Source organism: Penaeus japonicus, unplaced genomic scaffold (genome assembly GCF_977035675.1).
Source record: "Penaeus japonicus unplaced genomic scaffold, GWHDUDI00000001_assembly GWHDUDI00000003, whole genome shotgun sequence".
Taxonomy (NCBI): Eukaryota; Metazoa; Arthropoda; class Malacostraca; order Decapoda; family Penaeidae; genus Penaeus; species Penaeus japonicus.
The window spans coordinates 38,226,979-38,239,478 of NW_028234405.1; the positions used below are offsets into that span (position 1 = coordinate 38,226,979).

The 12,500-nt window shown below is 27.8% G+C and overlaps 1 protein-coding gene across 1 annotated transcript in view; it reads left to right on the forward strand.

The window, feature by feature from the left end:
* Window positions 1–402: 402 nt before the first annotated feature.
* The window catches only part of Gad1 (glutamate decarboxylase), an 88,716-nt gene continuing 76,618 nt past the window's right edge, over window positions 403–12,500 (forward strand). Inside the window, exon 1 of the mRNA XM_086532138.1 lies at window positions 403–841. Coding sequence (XP_086388264.1) covers window positions 718–841 — 124 coding nt within the window. The 5' untranslated portion in view covers window positions 403–717. The remainder of the gene's footprint in view (window positions 842–12,500) is intronic.

Consider the following 12,500-nt stretch of genomic DNA (forward strand, 5'->3'; position numbering starts at 1 on the left):
TGACCCTAACGGTGTACTACATTAAGGGTTAGTAGCATAGTATCATTTTTCCCCCTCGACCCCCTGTTACGGAATCTCTGATCATGATATCCCGGCGCCTACGGAGGGGGCACAGACCCCCCTCGCCGCCTCGAGCTCTCTAACACGCACGCACGGCCCCGCCCCCTGACTCTGATTGGTCTGGGGCGCGCTGCTCCCCCGAGGCCTGGCAGGGGGCGGCGCACAGGCTAATTCCGCGTCCACCCACCGATACTGATTGGCTGTCTCGACTGGCATTCCAGAGGTGATTGGTCATCACAAATTTGAAAAAGGAGAAGGCATAATGTGATTGGTTGTCTCCCCGCTGCGTGAACTACGTGTTGACAAGACCGGAAAGATGGACGTCGGGTCTAGGTGTTGAGTGAAGGTTGTTGTGTAGAGGAAGGGAGTGTGTGTTGCTTGTACTCCTGGCACCTCCCGCCAACGCCACGTGTTCTACACCGCCCCTTCGCCAGCATCAATACCTCGCGCCCACGCCCGCCCATATCCTCTGCAAGAACGGCCCTACCAGAAGTCCCAGTGTTCTACTAATTCGCTTGTGTAAGAGCCTCCCTCACCCCCACCCCTGTCCAAGCCCGACCCATCAGCGAAGTCGTCCGCCCACGCAGGTCGGGAGCGCCGCCCCATTCTCGCCCTCCGCCCACCGCAGAGTTTAACTAGGAGTCTCCCGGCCTCGCCATGGACAACCGTTGTCGCAGCGCCATGGCCTCCACCACCGCCTCCCCCGCTCTCTCGCCTTGCCACAGGCCGAAGGAGGGCTTCGATAGGCCTTCGAAGGACATTGGCACTCTATACTACACAGGTAAGTTCGCTCATGTTCAACTAACTCTACGGTGTCGTGCGCCCTGCAGTGGTCTTCCAGACTTGGGTCTTAGATCTTGGGCGCTGAGGTCTGTGGCCGACATGTGTGTGTATGATCGTGGTCATGCAACTGTCTTAGTGATGACTATTTGCATGGCCGGGGAGTTTGATTATAGATGATTCTGTGTATGTATCTGTATACTATGTATAATGCAACTTAGACACTTATCCATTTATATACATACATAGCTACACTTATATATATATACATATATATACATCATATGTACATAAACAATAATACCAAAGTTGTATATGTTTATATATATATATATATTTATTATATATTATATATATATATATATTTATATATATATATATACATATGTGTGTTCGCATGTGTGTGTGTGATGTGTGTGTGTTGTGTGTGTGTGTGTGTAGCCGCGCCACATCGTGTGTATGTGTTGTGTGTTGTGTGTGTGTGACCGTTGGTGTGTGTGTGTTTCTGGTTTGTGTGTGTTAGTGTGTGCAAGTGTGTGCTTTATTTATAAAAGTATATAGCACAACGGCCATGATACAAGCATACAATGCTGTTATGTAAGATTAAATGTATATATATAGTTAGTTAATATATATACTATATATATCAATATATATATATTATATATCAATATCAATATATCATATGTAGATAAATTATACAACACACACACGCACACACACACACAAACATAGATATATATATATAGATATATATATATATATGATATATATATATTATATATAGAGTGATGTATAATATGTATTTTATATATGTCTATATATGTAAACTGATCTATATATACATTACTTATTTATATATTGATACTATTTATAATATATAGTGTATATATATATATGTATGTATGTATTTATGTAGTATAATATGTATCACATATCTATATAACAAAAACACACACTTATATTATATATATATTATAATAGATAGATATATATATATATAGATATGATTATTATATGTATATGATATATATATATATTATTTATATATATATTTATATATATAGCATTTATATTACTTCTTTAGACTGTTATTACAGATGTTATGTGTGTGTGTGTGTGTGTCTGTGTGTGCCTGTCTATGTCTGTGTGTGCATGTGTGTGTGTTTGTGTCTGTGTGTGTGTGTGTGAATATGTATGCACTCAAACACACACACACACTTACACGTACAGTCTGTTGTGTGCACGCGTGTATCTAAGTCTTTTCAGTTTCACGTTAGGAACAAGATTAGGTCAAATTATATCTCTCTCACAATGGGAAAAGAAAACATTTTTCATTGTATTAGGATAGGTAGAGCTCTAATATGCATATATATATTTATAAATAAATATATATATATATTATATTATAGTATATTAGATAATATTTGTACATATATATATATATATAATTTCATATATCTACATATATATATATATATATAAATATATATATATTCAATATATATATATAATTTAATATATATATATATAGATATATATATATATTTATTAACTGTATAATTTTATATATATATAGATATATATATATATATATAATATAATTTTACTGTATTATATAAATATAGATATATTATATATATATAATATATATATATATATATTATATATTTAATGCATAGTATTTATAAATATAAATATATATATATATATAATAATATATATATATATATATATATACTGTAATATTTATAGATTAACATCATATATAAATATATAGAGATATATATATATATTATACTATATATTATATATCATATATTTTGTATAATACATGATATATATATATAAATATATATAGATATATATATATTTAAATATATATATATAGTACACATATAATATATATATATATAAATATATATATATATTTATATATATATACTGTAGATATTTATATATATATATATATATATATATATATATATATCTGTATATATAATATATATTCATATATTTGTATATATACATGTAATATATATATATATTTATATATATATATTAGTATATATATATATATATATATATATAAAATATATGTATTATATATAGATATAAATGTATATATATATACAATATACAATATATAGATATATATATATATATATAGTATATATATAAAATATATAATATATATATATATCCACGACACACACACACACATAACACACACTTACATACACATACACACACACACACACCATACATATATTTATAATAGATTTATATATATATTTTTTAATATATATATATATATACACACAAACATATATATATATAAATATACATATATATATATTAAGAGATATATATATAGATATATATATATATATATAATATATAAATAAATATGAAGAGGGAAAGAGAGAAAGGGTGAGAGAGAGAGAGGAGTGGGAGGAGAGAGAAGAGTGAAGAAAAGAAAATTAAATTAAAATACAAAAACAACCCCAAACCAAAACACACCACACCAAACCAAACACCAACAAAAACACACACACAAACTAACAACAAACTACCACCCCCCCACACCCACAACCACCCACCCCCACCCACACCCACACCCACCACCAACCCCTAAAAAATTAATAACAAAACTTTTAAAAATTTAAAAATAAATAAATAAAAATAAAAAATAAATAAATAAATAAATTAAAAAAAAAAATAAATAAAAAATTAAAAATTTTAAAAAAAATATAATCTATAATATATAAACAAATAAATATAAAAAATAAATAAACCCCACCACACACACATATAAAAATAAATAAACAAACAATTATTTAAATAAATTAAAAAAATATATAAATAAAAATTATTACACATTTTTAAAATTATTTTATTTAATTTTTATAACCCTAAAACTTTTAATAACATACCCCACACCCAATAATAACATACCCAAATATAAAATAATAAAAAATAAATAATATAAAATATATATTCACAATATATATATATATATATATAAAAGTGTGGTGGTGAGTTGTGTGGTTGAAAGAACCCCCCCACACACCAACACACCCAAACATCCCACAACACCATAAAAATTTTAAAATATAAAAAAATATATAAATAATAAAATATATTAATATAAAAAAATATATATATAAATATAAAATATAAAAATATAAATATATATAAAAAAAATAAAAAAAATATATAATAATACACAAACCCAAACACCACAACACACCCACACACACCACCCCCCCAACCCCCAATATATTTATATTAAAAAATAAAAAATATATAAAAAAAATAAAATAAATAAAATATAATAAAAAAAATATATATAAAAATATATAAAACATAATATATATGTATATATAAATAAAAAATATAAATATATATATGTAAAAATATAAAAATATAATATATATATAACATAATTTTATCTACCCTTATATATATATATATATATCTATATATATATATGATAATATAATAATGTTATATATATAAATGGGTATATATATATATAAATATATTAAAAAAAAAAAAAAATAAAATAAAATTATAAATATATATTTATAATAAAAATATATTATATATATAACCCTATTATAACATAAATATAAATATATATAAATATATAAATATAAATATATAATGAAAAAATATAATAATATAAAAATATATATATAAATTAAAACATAAACACCACACACACATACCCACACACACACAACCACACACACACAGCCACACACACTTATATATAATATAATATAAAATATAAAAATATAAATATATATCTTTTAAAATAAATTTAATAAAAAAAAAAATATAATTATGTATTATATAAATATAAATTATATCTTTAAATATAAAATATATAAAATAAAAAATAAAATATATAATAAAATATTTATATATATAACCAAAATAAAAATATATATATATAAAAATATAATATTAAATATAAATATTATACATATACAATATTATCCCTAATATATATTTATCTATTATTATTATCATATTTATATAAAATAAATAAAAAAATAAATATATTAAAAAAAAATAATTTTATAATATAAATTATATATAACAAATAAATATAACAAATAATATATAAATAATATAATATAAAAATATATATATATATATGGTGGGGGTGATTTTGTGTGGGTGTGAGTGTGTGTTGGTGAATATGTAATAAACAAACAACAATTATATATAAAAATAAAATTATATTAATAAATATAATATATACCACCAACAACAACAACAACCCCCACACACACCCACACACCCACACCCACACACACCCACCCCACCCCCAACACACCCACATATATATAAATATATATATATAACATTATAATATATATAATAATAATATATATATAAATATATATATAAAAACAACCACCACATAAAATTATATCTTTAAAAATTTATATAAAATAAAAAAAATATATAACAACACACACACCCCCACCCACCCCCCACCCACCCAACACCCACCCACACCCACAACAAAAAAAATTAAAATTAAATATTAACAATACAATACAATAAATAAAAATTATAAAAAAAAAATAAATAAAAAAATAAAAAAAAACCCTCCACACCACACCAAAACAAACAATAATAAACAAAATAAATAAAAATAAATAATATAAAAAAAAAAAAAAATATTAAAATAAAAATATATATATTACACCCACACACTTTTTTTTTTGTGGTGTCTGTGTGTTGGGTGTTTTATACTCCCCAACAAAACCCTTATATATATATTTAATTAATAATTATATAAGCAAAATAACACAACCTCACACTAATTACAAATCATTCGCACACTGAGTATCCCATCACCAATCAGGTTTGCCATTTTTGCAGATCACTACGCCAGATACAGATCGCTCTAGAAGCGAAGATAAAATAACGCTGCCCCATGTTGGCAGATCGAAAAATTTTTGGAAAAAAACTAAACCTCCCCATTAAAGAATGAAATAAACAAAGTTTTATGAAAAAGATTAATTTTTTAAAGTAAATTTTGTTAATTTTTTTAATTTGAGGTTCTTTGGTTATGTTCCCTTGGCCACCCTTTTTTTAAAAGGGAATTGAGAAAAAATCACTTTAATTTTCCCAGGGAAAAAAAAAAAAAAAACCCCAAAAATTTTTTTTTGGTCCAAATAATCTTAAAAGCCCCCAAATTTTAAAACCGTCCCGGCCCAAAACCCCCAACCCCCCCTCCCCCCACTTAAACCCCCCTTTTGGGGAGGGAAGGGAGGGGGGAGGGGGGAGAAAGGGAAGGGAAGGGAGGGGGGAGGGAGGAAAGGGAGGGGGGAGAAAGAGAGAGAGAAAAAGGGGAAATAGAAAAGAGAGAAAAAGAGAGAAAAAGAGGGGGGAGAGGGAAAAAAGGGGGGAGGAAAAAAGGGGGGGAAAAAGTGGGGGAGAAAAGAGGAAGAAACAAAGAAAAAGGAAAAAAAGAGGGGGGAAAAGAAGGGGGGGAAGGGGGGGGAGGAAGGGGGGGAAAATAAAGAGAAAAAAAGAAAGGAGAAAAAAGAGGGAGAGAGGGAGAGAAGGGGGGAGGGGAGAAGGTGGAGGAAGGGGGGAGGAAGGGGGAGGGGGGAGGAAAAAAAGAGAGAGAGAGAGAAGAGAGAATGAAAAGGGAGAAGGAGAGATTTTATAAACCCAAAATAACTTAGTTTTCGACGAAAATTTTTATTGGTTTTTTTACCTAATTGGGGGGGTTACGCAAAAGTTCATTTATTATATAACAAATTTAAATTCCCCGAAATGCCCTGTGTGTGATTCAAATAAAAAAAATATATAATTTTAAATAATAAATAAATATATTATAAATTTAAATCTATTATTAATCTTTTAATATTTTAAATCCCATCCTCTCTCCCTCTCTTTCTCCTTTTCTCTCCCCTTCCCCCCCCCCCCCCCTCCCCCCCCCCCTTTTTTTTTTTTATTTTCTTTCTTTTTTTTTTTTTTTTTTTTTTTTTTTTTTAAAAAAAATGTATAGAAAACTTTTTAAAAAATAAATGGAAACCTTTTTTTTTTTTTTAAACCCCCCGAACGAAAAAAAAAACAAAAACTTTTTTTTCCCCCTCTTTCCTTTTGGTTTTCCCCTGCTTTCCCACCCCCTTTGCAACAACCCCCACCCCCTCTCTCTCCCCCTCTCTCTTTTCCACCCCCCCAATTTTTTTTTTTTGTTTTATTCCTTTCCCCTTCCCCCCTTTTTTTTAAAAATCTCCCCCATTTTTTTTTCCCCTTCCTTTTTTTTCCATCCCCTTCTTCCCCTCCCCTTTCTCTCTCTTGTCTCCTTTTCCCCTCCCCCTCTCCCCTCTCTCATTTTCTCTCCCTTTTCCCCCCTCCCCTTTTCCCCCCTCCTCCCCCTCCTTCCTTTTTCCCCTCCCTTTTTTTTCTCTTTTTTTCTCTTCCCCGGGGAGGGGGGGTTTTAAAACGTTTAAAACCCCTTATAAATAAAGGAACTGAATTGAACGAAAAAAAAAAAAAAAAACTTGCCCCGCTTCTGCCTTTGTCTCTGCTTCCCACTCTTTCATCACCCCACCCTCTCTCACTCTCTCTCTCTGTCACTCTTTACTTTGTGTTAGTGTGTGAGTGTCCTTTCTCTGTCTTTTTTTCATATCTCTATGTTTGCTTCTCTACTGTCTCTGTCTTTCCCTCCCTTTCTTTCTTCCTCTCTCTCTCTCTCTCTATCTATCTGCCCCTTCTCCCCGTCTCTCTTCTCTCCCCTCCTCCTATCTTCCCTCTTCTCTTCCTCTTCTCTCTCTCTCTCTCTCCTTTACCTCTCTCTCCTCTCTCTCTCTCCTCTCTGCTCTCTCTTTTCCCCCTCTTCCCCCTCTCTCCCCTCCTCCCCTCTCCTCTCTCTCCTTTTCTCCCCTCCCCTCCCCTCTCTCTCTCTTTTCTTTTTCTCTCTCCCCCCCCTCTCTCTTTCGTGTTCACTTTACTTTAAAAAAAAAAAGGAGATACACAATTATGAAAAAATCTAATCATTAAAAAGATGTAATTTCCACTTATGCATGAGACGAAACATAGAATTTAGTGTTTTAAGCCAGTGTTTCTTTGTACAAAAAATATTTATAGCATTTAGACACCTTTCTTCAAAGAGACTGTCATCTTTTCCCTTTTTCCTTATATGAAAATTTAATTTTAACTTTCCCTTTTATCAAAAAAAGGAAACGTCCTAGAAAAACAATTATTAAAAGGAGAACAAAGTCTTTAAATTAATATCAACAGTAGCCGACAAGGCAAAATGAATCACCCCCTTGGGTTGATTTAGGGGACGCAGGGGAAAAGCCACACCCGCCACCCTTTTGTGAGATTCGCGACCAGGTTGGGGGGATTTCGTTTATAAACCCCAGACTAAAAATCGCTTTCTTTGTTCGGGCTTCAAAAAACTACAGATTGGGGATTAAAAACAGTGATGAATGTAAACAACGTCCTTTATCTCGTGGGGAAATTTTTTAAAATGGGAAACCCTTGTTTATGAAGGGGTTTTGTTGGGGAAGGTGAGTCCGTAAGGGGGGGGAGGCCCCTGTTGTGTATCACTTCGTGTGGGCGGTTGGGGGAGGGGGGGGTTTGGGGAGGAGGGACGTTTTTTAAATTAAAAGTAAGGTTTTGAGAGATGCAAATAGGCCTATGAAAAATCAAATTATTTTTTTTCATTAGGGACAGGGCCTTACCAAATTAAAAAATTCTTTTTTGACCGAAAAGAGAGGGAAAATTTTTTTTTCGTTTATGGAAGCAACTAAATATATATGCATAAAAAAAAAATGCAGCAAAAATTTGCACCCAACAAACATTAATATATAAAACAGATATTTAAAAGGAACTATTTATCTAACTAACTGTACATACAAATTTATATGTACGCAAAACAACCCACACACACACACACACACACACACACAAACACAAACAAACACCCACACACCCACCCACACCCACACACACACACACACACACACACAACCCCACATATATTATAATAAATATATGAAAAAACCCCAAAATTAAATTTTAATTAAAAAAAACCTCCCCACTGATTTTACTTAAAAAAATTTAGTGTTAGGAAGCCAGCACCTGAACTTCCTGCTCCCCCTGTAAAACCCCTTTTTCCCAAAATTTTATATATATATATAAAAATATAAATAATATATAAAATATAAAATATTTATAAAATAAATATATATATAAAAATTTTATATAAAAAATTAAAAAATGGTTTGTTTGGGTTACAGCTGTTTTGCTAGCCGGAACCCCCCGGCCGGGAAAATGCCAAGGAGCCCTACATGAGCAAAGGGGAGGCCCTTTGGGCAGTCCAAAGGAACACAGACTGAGAAGAACAGGCAGTGGGTCGAGCAGCTGGGCTCACAGTTCTGACCCTTTTTGGGGCGTCATAAAAACGTAACGAGAAAACTTTTAAAAACTTCTTCACCCGCTTACATATATATTCGTTTATATAAATTAAATTATAAAAAAATATCAATTTATATATTTATTAATATAAATAAAATAATGGATATATAAATAAATATAGAAAAATATAAAAAATATATATGTTAAATTTTAAAAATAATTTATAATTTTATATATATACAACATAATTTTATATATATATTATAAAAAAATAATAAATATATTAAATATATTTTATATAATTAATATTATTATTTTATATTTTAAATAAATATATATAAAATTTATATAAAATTTTTATATATATATTAAATATTTTAAATATATAAAAATATAAAATATATATATATAATATATATAAAATTAATAATTTTTAAATTTTTCATATTTTATAACCCCTTAAAAATATATATATATATGTTTGTGTGTGTGTTTTGTGTGTGTGTGCGTGTGTTGTTTAAAAAAATTTTAAAAAAGAACAGTGTAGATAACAAACAAAACAAGGATGAAAAAAAAAACCTTTAAAACGAGAGAAGTGCAAAACATTTGTCAGGACAGAGAAACCCCCCAACAGGGCCCTTTTTGAGAAAAGGGGTTTAAAAAGGGAACCCCAAGTGACAGTGCGGGAAATCAAAAAGCCCTTTTAAAAAACCCCTTTCCCACACCGCAACTGATTGGGAAATTTCAAAGGGCCCCCGGGTGACGCAACCCCGCTAATAAAAAAACGCTCCCCCCCCTTTAAAGGTTTCGTTGGGGGCGAAGGCTCGAGGGCTTTCGTAGCGGGGGGGACCGGCCCTGCTCGCGCTTGCCTTTGCGTCTCCCCCCGGGCTTTGGATAAGTTGAAGATTTTTTTAAATTCAAATTTTGTACATCAAAAATAAATACAAAAATATATAATAGATATATATATATATATATATATATAGATAATGTATATAATATATATATAGATATATAGAATGAATAACTAAAACATGCATTTATATATACATATATTTATATATATATATATAATATCTATAATATATCTATGTGTGTAAAATATATATATATATATATATATATATATATTATATACTATCTATATATAAATATATATCTATATATAGACACACACACACACACACACACACACATATATATATATCATTATAAATAGATATATAAATATATATATATATATATATATATATAGTATATATATATATATTATATATAATATATATATATAAATATATTAAATTTTATATTAGTATATAATATATATATATATATATATACACACACACGCACAGACACACACATACACACTACGGCATGCACACACACACACACACCACACACACACACACACACACACACACAAAATTTCTATATATATAATAGATATATAGATATAAATATATAGATATATAATATATGAAGAATATACATATATACATGCATATATATATACTTACATATATATTTATAGTATATATGGGTAATATAATATATATATATATATAAATATATATATATATAGATATATATTAATATATACTTATATAATATATCTATAACACTCACACACACACACACACACACACACAACACACACATATTATATAATTTATAGAATATCTATATATATATATATAATATATATATATATATATAATATATATATGTATATAGTAATAATATATATTTATAATATTTAATATATATATATATATATTATATATATATATATGTAATTAAATAGTATATTCATATATGTGATATATCATATAAATATATATTATTATATATAATATATATATTGATATATATATATTTGTATATATATATGTATATATATTTATACATATATATATATATATTTATATATATATAGTATATTATATATATAATATAATATATTTATATATATATATATATGTATTTATACATATATATATAATATAATAGATATATATATATATATATAATATATATATATATATTAAATAATATATATATATATATATATAAAAATATAATACATATGTATACCGCATATATTATATATGTATATTTATATATCATATATATATATATATATATATAGTATATATATATACATATATACTCTATATCTCCATATACACATATACATATATATATTATATATTTTTATAAAAATACTACATATATATATAGTATATATATATATATATATATACATAATATAAAAATATGCATATATAGACATATATATACACAAACACACACGACACACACAACACATCCACACACACACCCACACACCCACACACTCACACACATATATATATAAATATAGATAATATATATATAAATATATTATACTTATAATATATATATATATATTTGTATATATAATATATATATATTTTTATATATAAATATTATATAATATATATAATATCTATTGATATATATATATATATATATATATAAATATATATGTAGAAATATATATATATATATATATATATATATATATGAATTATATATTATATATACCACACTCAAATATTTTAAAATAGATATATATATATATATAAATATATAAATATATATATATATATATATATATATATATAATATAATATATATATATATATATATATGTATGTATACATTCATACAATGTATATATGTATATATTCATGCAAATACACACATATACTACAAACATTTGTGTGGTGTGGTTTGTGGTGTGTGTGTGTGTGTGTTGATATATATATAAATATATATATATATATATATATACATAATATATATATACTAATATATGATATAATATATATATACATACATATGCATATATATATATACACACACGTGTGTGTGTATGTGTGCGCGTGTGTATACTCACGCAAAAAGAACCACTTCATTACTCATATATCTTCCCCAATTAAGAATGTAGATAAGCAAATAACAAACGATCACACATAATTACAAATCAGTCGGCACACTGAGTAGCCAATCACCAATCAGGTTGCCATTATGCTGATCACTTCGCCAGATAAGATCGCTCAGTTGCGGAAGATAGAAATAACGCTGCCCCATGTTGGTTCAGATCGATATATTTAGGAAAAGACTGAAACATCACATTACGAATGAAATAAAGCAGTTGATGTAATAGATTATTATTAAAGTAATCTGTTATTCTTATTTTGAGGTATCTT